We start from the raw sequence: 15,867 nt of genomic DNA on the forward strand, positions 1-15,867 counted from the left end.
ATATTTGCTTGTATAGAAATAATCTATCGATGAACAGACAGAATTATAATTTTTTTGTTTTGTGAGATGTGATCAAACTAGAAGTTTTAAAGCTTTGTTTGCTCAACATCAGAAGAACAAAAAGGGGAAAACTGCTATATTATTATCACTACCTTTTTTAATTAGAAATTACTGGAAGTATATATGCAGTTGAAAGAAGTGTGCAGGAGTTCATTATCTTGGTACCGACATCGAAAATTCGACCTCCAGCATTGGTTGATTATAGCTCGATCAAGCTTTCTAAATGCTGCAGGAAATCTGGTGACCATTAAACTTGCAGACAATTATCATACTGAAAATACACAAATCAAATGTTCACTCGGGTTGTCTTTAAACCTCAGAAAGATGAGGTAAGGTGGCACAAAGGTTTAGAAGGGACGATCCGATGTCGAATTCTTAGTGAACTAGAGACAGCGAGTCACAGAGAAAAAAAATAGCAGACTCATATGAATGCATTATTATTATAGTTAAGAAGGTGAAATACATACTTTGGTCTGGGTCATGCACATGGACAGGAAAAATGCGTTTGCACTTTGCAAATTATTAAACGAAAGTCGTCTATCAAGGCCAAAGTGGAAAACTAAAGGAAAAGCATCTTGTTTCCGAAGTTATAAGCCGTGTTCAGATCCCGCAGATGCTGTTTTGTACCTGGAGAAATACTTATAAAGCTGTCACAAGTGTGTTATAGGAAAAGAAAACTTGAAGTATTCTCCGTGGTGTTTCGAAACTGGTGTGTAACTTCGTAAACAAGACGATTTTCCTTAAGGTCCCCGCCTCGTCCCGGGGAAACTACTCTGATGGTAAGAAAGGAAGAGGCAGACGACTGTCGAGAAAGAGATAAACATCCTTAAGGTATTAAATACTGTCATATATTGTTTATCGTCTTGTTTATAATATAATTTAGTACTTAATTTTAGTTACAATCGATGGTTTTGTTTAATTTGGTTGTTAGTATCATTTAGGTGTGAATCGCTTGCTTTGCTGGCCTGTTGCAATCTGTAAGGATTGGTACCAGTCTGCGTTTTCATCTTCCTCACAGACTAATGCCAGTTATCTCCAGCAGACACTGACACAAAGGAATGGCATGGTCCTGTGCATCTTTGCTTTCACATGCTTGAAGTTCATGCAGCTTTACACGGAAATTTGAAATCTCCTTCCGCAATAACAGTGAGTGATCAAATAAGCTGCTTGTGGCATTGTGCATACATATTTTGCCATTGATTGGGACTCATTTCTTGGAGGTTTTTATACCTATTTTTCTCTCTATCATGGCTACTGTAAACGCAAAATATGATTTTAGTGTAATTGTTAAATTTTGTCACCCCACCTAATGAAAATATTTATTGAGCACCTCTACTTGCACCCAAAATGCAACGGCTTATGGTTAATGCGGCAGCCAAATAGTTAATACCATGGGTTATAATGTAAGCTATTAGCAAACATTTGGCATGATTGCTTTTGAACCTGCACTAAAATAACAAAGAATGATTAATTTCTGCATTAATTTTGTTTTGTATAAAAATCAAGGTTATAAGTTATGTGAATTTGTTAATTAAACAAATAAAAAAAGACATAGACTTTTTAGATGCACGATTGGATAAGTAAGATTAGAGGCAGCAAATACTTTTTCTGGATATTACTTATTAGGATATATCCTGAAAAAGGACCTATGGCCTACTTAAAAATTTGACCTTTTTATTCTTTGCGATTTTATAGTGTATACTAGCTTACCAGTCAAACACTAGCAGTCCAAAGATGAGATGAGAATGGTATGTTATTACCATATTAAATACAGAACTGTTATCATTGCTTATTCTGATGCAAATCCTTTTCACAGTTTTTCTAGAATTTGTTTAGAATAGGTCAGTGATTGCTTGAATTTGTGGACGCAATGGGTTGGCTATATATATATAAAGAGAGAGAAGAAGCTTCACTAGATTGAGCAAAAAGAAACAGATGGACTCTGATATGAAAGAAAGGTTTTAATGAATATTTCCCATTTGTGATGCAGTAGTGAAGAGGATAGATATCCAGCTTTAATTTACTGCAATGCATTGTGCCTTTAATTATTACTTGGATAAATATGAATAGTATGGTTAAATCTTTTGCAACAAAAACAACTGCATTAAATAGTATAGCTAGTCTAAAGAAATATGATAAAAGGTGTTACAGACATTCAGTTAAGTAAACAAAAAAGTCAAGATTACACAAATATTAGGCCAGCATGAAAATGCATGCAAAAATTAGTTTGTACATTTCACAGTGAGCCCATGTACATTCTTAAAGCTCAGCTTCTTGTTAAAAATACAACATTTTTGGGAAAATTGTGTACAAAGTAGATGCTATCAATCTGAATATAAGCTGTTAAAGAACATAACTTTGGTTTAACAATTAAAAACATGACTGCAATACCAGATATGTGTATTAAAGAAAACAAGATGAAAGGAAATGGAAGTATTATTCTTGCATAGAAAAAAACTAAAACATTGCAAATATGTCCAGAAACTGATCAATTCATTGATGTAGATTCCTATATTGTTATAGAATGTCCACCACATTATCATCTCATTGTGCTGATGTTTAAGTCCCTAATCTGACAAGTGTCTTATCCCTTTAATTTTAGAGCAGAAGACAATGGTCTCTGAGTGTTTGAACAGCTGTAGACAGTAGGTCTAAAGAGAGGCACATTTTTCCAGAACATTAACTTACTGTCTGCTGGCACTTGTGGTCTGGTTAACTTAACGAAATGAAATGCATTGCAAGAGTGTATTGCCTCTTCTCCAAGGACTAAGTGAAATTCGCCAACACAGGTCAACCGTATCATCATCACTGTCGTTCCTTGCTGTCAGCAGTTCTCTCTCTCTCAATGTCCTAGACATTCATTCTGTGTTGTTTACTATTTCTTTACCCACAAGGAGTACTGTACATATTAACACACTCCCATCACAATGTACAATATCTCACACACACCTACCCACCCTCCCATATTATCAATTCATCTATATTTTGACTAGAGACATAATGTTTCTTTGCATAGCTGGCATGAGGGAATAGACAACAACTGCTAGCACTATCCAGCATAATATTACATACCTCTTTTTATCAGTTCATCAATCATGTCTTAGTGTTCTTCCTCGCTTTTTTGTAACAACTCATTAACTCCATTTGTTAGCTGTCTAATCTTGTTAGGATTTAGAAAGCCAATAAAGTCACCTTTCATTCTGCTTTTCAACTTGGGCTTCTTCAGTATTGCACTCTTCTTCACGTTATCCTCACTGAGGATTGGGAGTACTTTAAGTTGAGTATTTGGTTTGGATGCTGGTTTCAGATGAAGTTCTAGTGGATAGTGAATATCAGAGTAAAACTCATTAAGGACAATCAAGCCTTTAATTAAATTAATGAGTTCTGTAGACAATATAAAATAATCTACGATGCTTGAGTGAATTCCACCCTACTACCGGCCCAACTTATTGTCGTCTGTGTGAGACAACTACCGGATGAACCTTAGTCATCGCCGCTGTCGTTCACTCTTTGAAGCAATAGATGCCATGAGAAGTCCATCATTGGTGACATCGGGACGCCAAGATCGACTCGCCCTGCATTTTCTATAAACCATCAAGGGGACAGGTAGCCAAACGGCACTGCCATTGTCCTCCGCGACGAACTGAATCCAGGGGGGGGGGGGAATGCGAGTGTGGTTTCAGAAAGCAGCAAACTATTTACTCAGGAACGGAATCCTGAATGTGTATATATATTTATGACTGTTATTGTCAGAGCCCTAATTTCTACAAAAAGATGCATCATTATTTGATTTTGTGTCCACCCTTTTTAGTCTAATTATATTCCTTTGAATAGTTTTTTTTTTCAACTGCGTTTTCAGTTGTTGCTTTACTCACGCGAATGAAAGGATTTAGCTGTGCAGGATCCTTCGGACGTGCGGTGTGACTGAGTGGGTGTGCGAAGGGGTAAGCTATCTCGAGCTAACATTAGGAGGTAACCGTCTTTTCTCTCCGGCTTAGGCCGCTCTCCCCACCAGTTGTACAATCGTTATGCTAGCAAAATACAGGTTCAGAGTTCATTTATTGTGTGATTTAATTTAAGAAAAGTTTTTAGAAATCCTGAAACAAGTAGTTTTTCATTTTTGTTATAAATCGTTGGCTTTCCACTTGAAATCGGGGATTAAAAAAGTTGTAAATAAAAGGATTGATGACACTGTTGACGCTGGGGAACACCCGAGCAAGGAAGCGAATGTTAATCGTGAAAGGGCTGAGACCATGACCCACGTAGCTATATCGTGAGAGCCTGGCAACAAAACAAAAAGTAAAATTTAGTCAAAGTGTAAATGAGAAGAATAAGAAGTTGACGACACAGAAATTTATCTTTGTTGTCTGTCTGAATAATATGATAAGGAAATTATTTTGCATTTTACTACTTATTCAAACTTTAGAAAGGAATCCATATGTTAACATACAAGACTTCTACAATAAAACAATATACAATGGACAAAATATACAAAGGTAAATGGAAGGCAAGAAAGGAGAAGAGTGCCGACATACACGTGTCTGTCGGCGCATGACACACACACACAGATTGCCAAGCGACTGCACTAAGGAAAATGTCGACACAATTTTTAAAATTCTCTGACTTTACGGTCACTTATTATAGAGTTCAGTTGTGAGGGTCATACGTATATCTTCTCCATCCCTGCCTGCCCCTTCCACACACACTACACCCATGATCAGATACCCCATTCCACAACTGATTCAACTGTGGGAAAATACGCAGCGCCAAATGAGTATTGAACCAGCAAGTGAATTACTTCCAGTTCAGACGCTATTGCTTTAACAACTTGGCTACCTGTTTCTCCTAAAAGGGTGACAACATTTCAAGTACTTACTCCATATAGAAGTAAGGGACGCAGCAGATGACGGTAGCACCGGTGAGCACAAGCATCATGAGAGTGGTCTTCGAAAGCCCCCTATAATCATGCTGCTTGACATGCTGCTGTGGCTGCTCAGACTCAATCTGTCGCTGACTCGAAATACTGTCTTCTGCTCTCGAAGTTGCAAAAGTTACTGTTCCTGAATTGAGTTGTCCTACACGCGTTTGGTCAGTCTGAATGCTACTAGACGACATCGGTGGTTCTTCCGCCGCTGTGACTACAAAAGTTGGAGATTGTTGCTTTTGCACCTGACTAAAGCTGCTGTTGTTATTTTTAGAGACAGATGTGACTGCAGTGGCCTCAGTGCCTGGGACAGTGGCCTTCAGAGCTGTAGACGTGGTAAGATCTGTTTGTTCATGCGTACTGGTTGGTGCTGAATCCCCTGTAGAGGAGTCCCGTGAAATCGGTTGGGCTAAAGGTTGATTGGCACCAGATCGCCCATGCTGTTCTCTCTGCCTCAACACCACCAACAAAATATTCAAGTAGCATAAGATCAACAACGTCAAGATGCTGGCGAAGGAGAAGATAAGTAAGAAACCGTAGACTTTATTGACGTCAGTGCCGTTGGTGATGGTCGGAAACGTGCACTGGATCCCCTGTAAGCCAGGTATGCCAATGTCAAAGGTACCCTCTTCCTGAAATCCTAAGAAAGGGAAAAGAACCAGCGTTGTTAGGGTAAAGGGGACCACTAACAGGGCAATGGCGTGCGATGGATCCAGATGATGGCCTAGAGGGTTGCAGATACGGTGTCGGCGTTCGAGGGCCACGCACACCAGCAGCCAGTAGGACAAGAGGATGGGGAAGACCGCTACGGGCCCCACCAGGCGGCAGTATGTCACACCCTGCGAGCAGTAGCTATATCGCATCAAGATAATATGACGCGGAAAGCCGAAGACATTGATGCTCAGGTCACAGAACGCCAAGGCCAGCACGAAGACCCGCGTGGCGCTTGGCGGGAATTGTTTGAAGTAGACGAAGATGACCAGCAGGTTGCCGGGCAAACCGATGACCATCAGCACCACAAGAAAGAAGACGGTAGGCAGGAGAAGCAGGAAAGTGTCGTAACTCAGCTGCTCCAGACGCTGTCGCTTTTCCTCCTCCGTCCAGTTGCTGTATGGCAAGGATGTATCTTTCATGGCTAACGACGACTGCTAGAAACAAATGAAAGCAGAGGCGCTGACTTCACGAGAATAACAGTTTTTTTTTGGTATTATAACATGCAAGTTTTACAATGTTTTTTTTAAATTGCAAGTAGTGGTTCCTCTTATCTTACGACTGTGGCGACCCTGCTTCGTACAAAGTTTCGTGAGACCTGGGAAGTTACTCTTGAATATCATTGCCTTTTTGCTGGCAAAGATTGTTGTATAAAAATGTGAGCATGGTCTCTTGTACGGGACCTATATCCTTCTGCGGACATAGGGAATTCCATGGCAATGATCTCAACTTTGCAACATGACCTGAATAGTCTTCGTATATTAATATGACGATTTTATGCCATTGTATCTATAACTTTTTAAAAAATAGTATTCCGGATATCGTCTTTGTACTGAAGAAGTATGTTAGAGTTCAACGAATCTCCTGTGAATGAACCCGATTTCCTGACTCAGGAATGTTGTCAGCTGTTGTTTCTGCTCCCGTAACCTGTTTCAAACTTTTGTTAAAAAGTTAAGAGCATTTTCATTTAATGATGATGATGGTGATGATGATGATGATGATGATGATATATGAACTATATTGATACAATGACCACAGATCAGAAAGAGTTTTAGCGCAAGCTTTCACGCTGGAATGAAAGACTTCAAGCGAAGCAAACATTGTATTCCACCTTGTGTTCCCAGCAAAATCTTGTTACCTTGAACCCCATGTCCATATCTCTGCACAGCACCAGCAACCTTGCTGCGTGGGAGAGAAAGTTCCGCCGGCAGTCTAGCATCCAACGCACGTCGCCATGTTGTCCACGTCACTAGTGTAAATGAGGAAACGTCACTAGTGTAAATGACGAAACAAAAAATTTACATCATCTCATCAAAAATGCGTCATCAGACGTCAGCTGGCCTCGTTCCGATGGCTGTGATGGATGTGGGACAGGTGTATCGGCGACGGCGATAAGATTTAGGAACGGTACAAGCACATCAAAGCGACGAAATTATGGTCCAACAATCCCAAGCTTCGGCAGAAAAAATTGTAAGAATTTTAGAAATTTACTTACGCACTAACAATTGTAGTAGTAATAATAATAGCAACAGCATTATCGAGCCTCCTACGGTCAAGAGGGAGGTAAAGAAAGAGTCGTCCGAATGCTTCGTTGGAAATTTTAGGGCAATAAAGGTGAAAGTAAAGCCCTATTCAGGTACTTAAAAAGCGAACGTGACATCAGTCTCGAAACACTTCAATTCTTGTGCCATGTCGCTTCTTCCAATAGACACCATCCAACTAATGGGACAAAAATTAAATAACAAGCAAGAACAGAGGAAACATCGCAATAAAAGTCACAGGCCAGACACCAGAATTCGACGTGGATACACGGATGAGAGAACATGATAGAAAGCAGTCCCATCAAGCCGGTTTAGTAAAAGGACATCGCTCTCCACCATCAATGAAATTAACTACTAGAGAGAAAATGGCAACATTAGCTGCGTTGACTAAAAGTATTGTATCTTTAAACTGACCCTGCTTTGAAGTACAGTTTAGATATTTGAGAACTTTAAGAAAAGTTATCACTTGGGTACCGTGAATGCCGAAATAGTGGCGGGGAATTTCGAATACCGAAATAGTTCTACCTTAAAAGTTCCATTTGGGTGGGTAGTCAGCTTCAAGTAGAGCCAGCCAGGGTGTATTTTTTGAGATAAACGGTTTCAATAAAAGCAGCTATACTGTTCTCAATGCAAAAATTTCGTCCTCAGGGTCTTTGCTCCCATTGATTGCGTCTTCGGAGAGCGAGACCAGGAAAATGAACCAGGAGGCTTCTTCTTTAACTGCCGAAGAGTGGACGCAGCTGGAGAAAGATGCGAAACTTCAGGAACTTAACGAGGAGACCTCCCGCATTGTCTTCCCGTCCCTCGTCTTCTGCGTGCTAATAATGACGATCGGCATCCCAGGCAATATTCTGGTCTTCGTGGTGTACGCGTCGCAGTTCCGGCCGTCCACTACGCGCGTCTTTATCATGGCCATGTCTTTCTGCGACCTGTTCACCAGCGTGATTACCCTATCATTCATGATACATAGACTGAGGCACATGTACAAGGTCCCTGTACCGTCCTTATGTGTGTTTCTAGGTACCGCTGCTCATTTTCCCATCATCATGTCCAATAACCTACTAATCTGCATGGCCATGGACCGCTGGAGACGTGTCTGCAGACCGGTTGAGTGGCAGCTGAGCCCCCTCCACGCGAGTCAGCTCGTAGTCATGTGCTCCATCCTGAGCACCTTCTTTGTGCTGCCTGTGAGTTTGCTTTACGGAGAGAGAAGGTTCGACACGAAGTATGCGGGACTGCAGGGCAGGATTTGTGACTTTACCAGCACTGACAACGCACGTTTGTATGGGAGGTACTTGCTGCTGTACGTTGCAATCTTGCTGGCGTTCGTGGGCTTTTCCTACGGCAACATCATCTTCCGATTATACCAGCAAGACAAAAAGTTCAGTACTAAGGGTATAATGGAGGAGCAGTCAAGTACGAGTATCATCACACAGGGCAAGAAAATGAGCGACTCGGATGTTATTGAGGTAAGGTCCACACAAAGTGAAACTCAATGCAAATCTCTGGATCTGAAAGACGCTCCTAACACCGTCGCTTCCAAGCCACTCACGAACATTAGACCACCAGCCTCTCCTCGAGAGTCAGTGGCGGCAACCGCCTCTACATCTCGCAAACAATCTGCGGTGAAAAAGGTCAAACAAACTGAGAAACATAATTCTGTTAACGATATGAAAACGCGTGTTTCTTTCCCAGCTAACACCACAGATGAAAAAAAGTCTACCCTACCTACGGAAGCGCCCTTGCTCAGTACTCGCAAATCAGACTCCCTTGGACATGCTGAACCCTCCTTAGACACCAGAAGCTCAGTCGATTAGCAGCTCCACACACATCTCGCCGCTAAAGAAAACGGAGAGCCAACACTTCAGACACAAGTCTACTTTCCAATAAGACCTTGATGATGATGGTTTTGACGATCGTCGGCATTATTTTGTACATTCCTTACATCATCGTGAAGTGAGTAGCAAGAGAAAGAAAATACTTGTAAAAACATTTCTTAACCGGACTAACATGGAAACATGTTGGCCTTGGTGTGGCATAGTATTTATATCATTGTAAATAACTGTAATTTAAAAATTTTCAGCGAACATTGATTAAACGGTAGTCCATATTTGTCCGGTTAAAAATGGTCCACTGCTTGAAAGAGTTGGTCTTTCTATATTTAGATTGGTTCTTGCTTCTGAACAAACATTTCGCTTTTTACTCGATTTATCTTTTAAGAAAGGGTTAATGTATAGCTTAAAATACAAGAGTGAGACTGTAGAACAAAACTAAAAATACTAAACCAAAAAAGACGATTCCTTATCATAAAACATCAAAACAAATGAAAATACCAAAACAATAAGAATAGACATTTTGTTTTAGTACTGCTTGTAGAGAGAGAGATCATCAGGTCTCGTGATCACCTATACCGTTGGCGAGACAGCATGTGAAGATAATGAATTCGCCGTCCTTGAACTCATTATTCTGATTTCGAATGAATGTATGTAGTATAGATTAGGACTACCCAGAATGTCGAATGGTAAATCGCATCTAGTTATTCTTTGAGTGTCTTGTATTTTAAGTGTGACAACCTTTAAAGAGATTTATAGTCAACCTTATCTGTTTTCGTCCACAGGCTCAAAAATAATACAGTCATGGTTAACGCCGCCAAGAGTGATCTCGAGCTGAACTTATTTTGTTTTGCCCGCACGTGCGTCGCCGTCAACAGCATCTTAAACATTATCTTCTTCACCGTGTGCAGCTCCAACTTTAGGTCCGCGTGTGAACATTTTTTTACGTCAAAATACTGACTAAATGTTGGCAAGTTGCCAGTAGTGAGTTGCGTGCGGCTGTTTATTGCTTTGATATGAAAAGATTCCAACTGTTCATGAGACATGTTCATTTGACATGGTTCTTCAAAACTTCGGATTTGACCCCAGCCTAACCTGTCGAAACGTGATCTTTAGTACGCTGGCTTAAGGCTGACAGTAATGATAAAACTATTAAAGGGAAGTGCTATGGTGTATAAGCGTTCTTAGACCTGTTGATACTGCTATAGGGTGCATCCAACGGCAAACTCAGGTTTTGGAAGTATGCGGAACACAGGATTCGAACCGGATGTTGTTCGCGCGTAGGGCTTTAGAATACTGGTGTCTAACCACTTAGCTGTCCGCTTGGTATTGATGACAGGCTCACAACCACAGGCATATTTTGATCTCACCAAAAATTTCTAAGACGAACAACTAAGCCAAATCAATTCGAAACAAGATTTAAACTAAAAACTATTTATGAAAAAAAACTGTTAACAGATATATACCGACTTCTTTCATTATCCAGAAACACACGCGACTGAACTGAAAGCTAACTATCCCGACAGCAAATCCATCTGTGCCAGAATCCCGACTCATACTCATATCTTTACAGTCGAGCTGACTGACATACATATAGCTATTTAGACATTACAAGCAAAACTACAAGACATGACAAAGTAAGACCTTGTAATATTAAACTCAGTCAATACTCAACGTGCTAAAACACAAATCACCTACCAGAACAAAGCATATGAAATACTGTCTCATAGGTATGACCAAAAATTATGAAAACATTTAATGCCTTTGTACCCTTCTCTATATTTGAGCAAATGAAAATGCAGAGGCCGATAAACAATCAATAAAACGAAATATCAGTCCTAAAGTTACGAATATCATGATTTGTTTTACCGGCAGAAAATCCATAAAACAACAATGAAAAATAAATTGAATGATTGACTTGCTTGCTGGAATGCACAAGTTCCGTGTCGTCGTCAATGGCCTCGAGGGTAAAAGGAAATTCAATATGCGTGTTTACGGCCATGCAAAACTGAAACGTGGATGGTGATGTAATAGACATCTAAACAAAATAAAAATAGCTACTATATCTTCAACAGTATCTGCAGGTACAATATTGTTACAACCGGTCTCTGAACGGAGCCAAGAACACAACCACCATGTCTTGAAAACTGAGGGTTTTATCATGATGGGTTAGTCATAAATAGAAACACCAAGGTTCGAGCTTAAAGATTCGTCACTTTGTGAACTTGTCACTACTGACGTCAAAGCGAGTTCAGCTGTCATACGACAATGACGTATTTTGATTTGGTCATTTCTTTGCGTCATGTCCACAAGTGACGTGGACAAGATGGAGAGGTGTGTTCGAGGGTGTTGGTTAAGCTGCAGCGAACTCAGCTGCGGATGTTGTGCAGTCGCCTGAGAAACGGTGAGGTGGTTCGCTGAGGAATCTAGCTACCTATGTGCACGCAAGGTTAGATGGTAAGCATACCCCGCCCACAGTCTGGCATGAAAGCATGCATTGAAACTCTTTATTTTATATATTTTTATTTTATTTATCACGCGCATTGCAAATAACAGTTAAAGAAATAAACCATTTATCCTAATGTATGAAACGATTATGCTTTGATTTGTTTCTCACAATCATCGCTAGCCATGGAAACTACAATCTCCCTGGGTTATCCTGATTCTCCTGATTCTCCAGACGTCTCCACGGAGAGTAAGTGGACGGATGAGGAAAGTCGGGAACGTCTGGAGCAGCTGAGTTACGACACCTTCTACATTCTTCTGCCCTCCATCATCTTTGTGGTGTTTCTGCTGGCCATTGGTCTGTCCGGCAATTTGGTGGTCTTCCTCGTTTACTATAGGCAGTTCCCACCAAGCGCCACGCGGGTTTTTGTGCTAGCCATGGCAGCCTGCAACATCACCATCAACATCTTCTGCATGCCACGTCAGATTATCTTGATGCGATATAGCTACTGCACGCAGGGTGTGACCTATTGCCGCCTGGTGGGGCCCATAGCGGTCTTCCCCATCCTCTTGTCCTACTGGCTGCTAGTGTGCGTGGCCTTTGACCGCCGAGACCGCATCTGCCACCCTCTAAGCCGGCATCTGAACCCGTGGCAGGCTACTTGTCTTCTGATAATCCCCTTTACCCTAACAGCGCTGGTTCTTCTCCCTTTCATACTCCTTCAGGAAGAGGGTCCCTTTGACATCGGTATACCCGGTTTGCAGGGAATTCGATGCACGTATCCGAATGACTACATAGTGTAAATGAGGAAACGTCACTAGTGTAAATGACGAAACAAAAAATTTACATCATCTCATCAAAAATGCGTCATCAGACGTCAGCTGGCCTCGTTCCGATGGCTGTGATGGATGTGGGACAGGTGTATCGGCGACGGCGATAAGATTTAGGAACGGTACAAGCACATCAAAGCGACGAAATTATGGTCCAACAATCCCAAGCCTCGGCAGAAAAAATTGTAAGAATTTTTGAAATTTACTTACGCACTAACAATTGTAGTAGTAATAATAATAGCAACAGCATTATCGAGCCTCCTACGGTCAAGAGGGAGGTAAAGAAAGAGTCGTCCGAATGCTTCGTTTGAAATTTTAGGGCAATATAGGTGAGAGTAAAGCCCTATTCAGGTACTTAAAAAACGAACGTGACAGCAGTCTCGAAACACTTCAATTCTTGTGCCATGTCGCTTCTTCCAATAGACACCATCCAACTAATGGGACAAAAATTAAATAACAAGCAAGAATAGAGGAAACATCGCAATAAAAGTCACAGGCCAGACACCAGAATTCGACGTGGATACACGGATGAGAGAACATGATAGAAAGCAGTCCCATCAAGCCGGTTTAGTAAAAGGACATCGCTCTCCACCATCAATGAAATTAACTACTAGAGAGAAAATGGCAACATTAGCTGCGTTGACTAAAAGTATTGTATCTTTAAACTGACCCTGCTTTGAAGTACAGTTTAGATATTTGAGAACTTTAAGAAATGTTATCACTTGGGCACCGTGAATGCCGAAATAGTGGCGGGGAATTTCGAATACCGAAATAGTTCTACCTTAAAAGTTCCATTTGGGTGGGTAGTCAGCTTCAAGTAGAACCAGCCAGGGTGTATTTTTTGAGATAAACGGTTTCAATAAAAGCAGCTATACTGTTCTCAATGCAAAAAATTTCGTCCTCAGGGTCTTTGCTCCCATTGATTTCGTCTTCGGAGAGCGAGACCAGGAAAATGAACCAGGAGGCTTCTTCTTTAACTGCCGGAGAGTGGACGCAGCTGGAGAAAGATGCGAAACTTGAGGAACTTAACGAGGAGACCTTCCGCATTGTCTTCCCGTCCGTCGTCTTCTGCGTGCTAATAATGACGATCGGCATCCCAGGCAATATTCTGGTCTTAGTGGTGTACGCGTCGCAGTTCCGGCCGTCCACTACGCGCGTCTTTATCATGGCCATGTCTATCTGCGACCTGTTCACCAGCGTGATTACCGTACCGTTCATGATATACAGACTGAGGCACATGTACAAGGTCCCTGTACTGTCCTTATGTGCGTTTCTAGTCACCGTAGCTCATTTTCCCGTTATCATGTCAAATAGCCTACTAGTCTGCATGGCCATGGACCGCTGGAGACGTGTCTGCAGACCGTTTGAGTGGCAGCTGAGCCCCCTCCACGCGAGTCAGCTCGTAGTCGTGTGCTTCATCCTGAGCGCCTTCTTAGTGCTGCCTGTGGGTCTCCTTTACGGAGAGAGAAAGTTCGACACGAAGTATCCCGGACTGCAGGGCAGGATTTGTGACTTTCCCAACAACTCACATATGTATGGGATCATCGTGCTGGCGTACGTTGCAATCTTGCTGGCGTTCGTGGGATTTTCCTACGGCAGCATCATCTTCCGATTACACCAGCAAGACAAAAAGTTCAGTACTAAGTCTATTGTACCAATAGAGGTGCAGTCAAGTTCTACGAGTTTCATCAGCCAGGACAAGAAAATGAGCGACTCGGTTGACATTGAGTAAGGTCCGCACAAAGTGAAACTCAATGCAAATCTGTGGATCTGAAGGACGCTCCTAACACCGTCGCTTCCAAGTCACTCACGAACATTAGACCACCAGCCTCTCCTGGGGAGTCAGTGGCGGCAACCGCCTCTATCTCTGCGGTAAAAGAGGTCAAACAAACTGAGAAACATATTTTTTCTGTTGACGCTATTAAAACGCGTGTTTCTTCCCCAGCTAACACCACAGATGAAAAAAAGTCTACCCTACCTACGGAAGCGCCCTTGCTCAGTACTCGCAAATCAGACTCCCTTGGACATGCTGAGCCCTCCTTAGACAGCAGAACTCAGACGAGTTGCAGCTCCACACACATTTCGTCGCTAAAGAAAGCGGAGAGCCAACACGTCAGACACAATCTACTTTCCAATAGGATCTTGATGATGCTGGTTGTGACGATCGTCGGCATTATTTTGTTCATTCCTTACTCCATCGTGTCGTGAGTAGCAAGAGAAAGAAAATACTTGTAAAAACATTTCTTAACCGGACTAACATGGAAACATGTTAGCCTCAGTGTGGCATAGTATTTATATCATTGTAAATAACTGTAATTTTAAAATTTTTAGCGAAGATTGATTAAACGGTAGTCCATATTTGTCCGGTTAAAAATGGTCCACTGCTTGAAAGAGTTGGTCTTTCTATATTTAGATTGGTTCTTGCTTCTGAACAAACATTTCGCTTTTTACTCGATTTATCTTTTAAGAAAGGGTTAATGTATAGCTTAAAATACAAGAGTGAGACTGTAGAACAAAACTAAAAATACTCAACCAAAAAAGACAATCCCTTATCATAAAACATCAGAACAATTAGCAAAACAATAAGAATAGACATTTTGTTTTAGTACTGCTTGTAGAGAGAGAGAGCGTCAGGTCTCGTGATCACCTATGCCTTTGGCGAGACAGCATGAGACATCTTAGTATCTGACCCCATCGAGAAGATAATGAATTCGCCGTCCTTGAACTCATTATTCTGATTTCGAATGAATGTATGTAGTATAGATTAGGACTACCCAGAATGTCGAATGGTAAATCGAATCTAGTTATTCTTTGAGTGTATTGTATTTTAAAAGTGACAACCTTTAAGAGATTTATAGTCAACCTTATCTGTTTTCGTCCACAGGCTCTATAATGATACAGTCATGGTTATCGCCGCCGAGAGTGATCTCGAGCTGAACGTAATGTGTATGGCCCGCATGTGCATCGCCGTCAACAGCGTCTTAAACATCATCGTCTTCACCGTGTGCAGCTCCAACTTTAGGTCCGCGTGTGAACATTTTTTTACGTCAAAATACTGACTAAATGTTGGCAAGTTGCCAGTAGTGAGTTGCGTGCGGCTGTTTTATTGCTTTGATATGAAAAGATTCCCATTGTTTATGAGACATGTTCATTTGACATGGTTTTTCAAAACTTCGGATTTGACCCCAGCGTAACCTGTCGAAACGGGAACTTTAGTACGCTGGCTTAAGGCTGACAGTAATGATAAAACTATTAAAGGGAAGTGCTATGGTGTATAAGCGTTCTTAGACCTGTTGATACTGCTATAGGGTGCATCCAACGGCAAACTCAGGTTTTGGAAGTATGCGGAACACAGGATTCGAACCGGATGTTGTTCGCGCGTAGGGCTTTAGAATACTGGTGTCTAACCACTTAGCTGTCCGCTTGGTATTGATGACAGGCCCACAACCACAGGCATATTTTGATCTCACCAAAAATTTCTAAGACGAACAACTAAGCCAAATCAATTCGAAACAAGATTTAA

General features: G+C 41.5%; 3 protein-coding genes across 6 annotated transcripts; 2 read left to right on the forward strand and 1 right to left on the reverse strand.

The window, feature by feature from the left end:
- Positions 1-4,100: 4,100 nt before the first annotated feature.
- LOC112568385 (alpha-2C adrenergic receptor-like) lies at positions 4,101-6,945 on the reverse strand. 4 transcript variants are annotated; one of them, XM_025245680.1, is made up of 3 exons: positions 6,834-6,945; positions 4,937-6,129; positions 4,101-4,341 (listed from the first exon to the last, which is right to left on the reverse strand). In XM_025245680.1, exons 1-3 carry the CDS (start codon positions 6,912-6,914, stop codon positions 4,149-4,151), a joined length of 1,467 nt encoding a protein of 488 aa, XP_025101465.1. In that variant the 5' UTR covers positions 6,915-6,945; the 3' UTR covers positions 4,101-4,148. The 4 variants fall into 4 exon arrangements, with proteins under 4 accessions (XP_025101465.1, XP_025101464.1, XP_025101462.1 ...); XM_025245679.1 differs by having other exon boundaries at positions 4,937-6,132; XM_025245677.1 differs by having other exon boundaries at positions 4,937-6,132; positions 6,807-6,938.
- Positions 6,946-6,953: 8 nt separating this feature from the next.
- Positions 6,954-10,243, forward strand: LOC112568386. The gene is made up of 3 exons (XM_025245681.1): positions 6,954-7,165; positions 7,885-9,192; positions 9,854-10,243. The coding sequence occupies exon 2, from the start codon at positions 7,932-7,934 to the stop codon at positions 9,051-9,053; it is 1,122 nt and encodes a 373-aa protein (XP_025101466.1). The 5' UTR covers positions 6,954-7,165; positions 7,885-7,931; the 3' UTR covers positions 9,054-9,192; positions 9,854-10,243.
- A 1,142-nt stretch (positions 10,244-11,385) lies between these two features.
- LOC112568387 lies at positions 11,386-15,619 on the forward strand. Its single transcript, XM_025245682.1, has 3 exons — positions 11,386-11,472; positions 14,290-14,548; positions 15,229-15,619. Exons 1-3 carry the CDS (start codon positions 11,448-11,450, stop codon positions 15,401-15,403), a joined length of 459 nt encoding a protein of 152 aa, XP_025101467.1. The 5' UTR covers positions 11,386-11,447; the 3' UTR covers positions 15,404-15,619.
- Positions 15,620-15,867: the final 248 nt, after the last annotated feature.

This window comes from Pomacea canaliculata, linkage group LG7, assembly GCF_003073045.1.
Source record: "Pomacea canaliculata isolate SZHN2017 linkage group LG7, ASM307304v1, whole genome shotgun sequence".
NCBI lineage: Eukaryota > Metazoa > Mollusca > Gastropoda > Architaenioglossa > Ampullariidae > Pomacea > Pomacea canaliculata.

Coding starts and splice junctions, on each gene's coding strand:
- LOC112568387 (XM_025245682.1), top strand. CDS start 11,448: ATGTTGTGCAGTCGCCTGAGAAACG. Junction 11,473..14,289: donor GTGCAGTCGCCTGAGAAACG/GTGAGGTGGTTC, acceptor TTTCTTCCCCAG/CTAACACCACAGATGAAAAA. Junction 14,549..15,228: donor ATTCCTTACTCCATCGTGTC/GTGAGTAGCAAG, acceptor TTTCGTCCACAG/GCTCTATAATGATACAGTCA.
- LOC112568386 (XM_025245681.1), top strand. CDS start 7,932: ATGAACCAGGAGGCTTCTTCTTTAACTGCCGAAGAGTGGACGCAGCTG.
- LOC112568385 (XM_025245677.1), bottom strand. CDS start 6,914: ATGCTAGACTGCCGGCGGAACTTTCTCTCCCACGCAGCAAGGTTGCTG. Junction 6,133..6,806: donor GATTTTGCTGGGAACACAAG/GTGGAATACAAT, acceptor ATTTGTTTCTAG/CAGTCGTCGTTAGCCATGAA. Junction 4,342..4,936: donor GTCCCTTACTTCTATATGGA/GTAAGTACTTGA, acceptor TTTTGTTGCCAG/GCTCTCACGATATAGCTACG.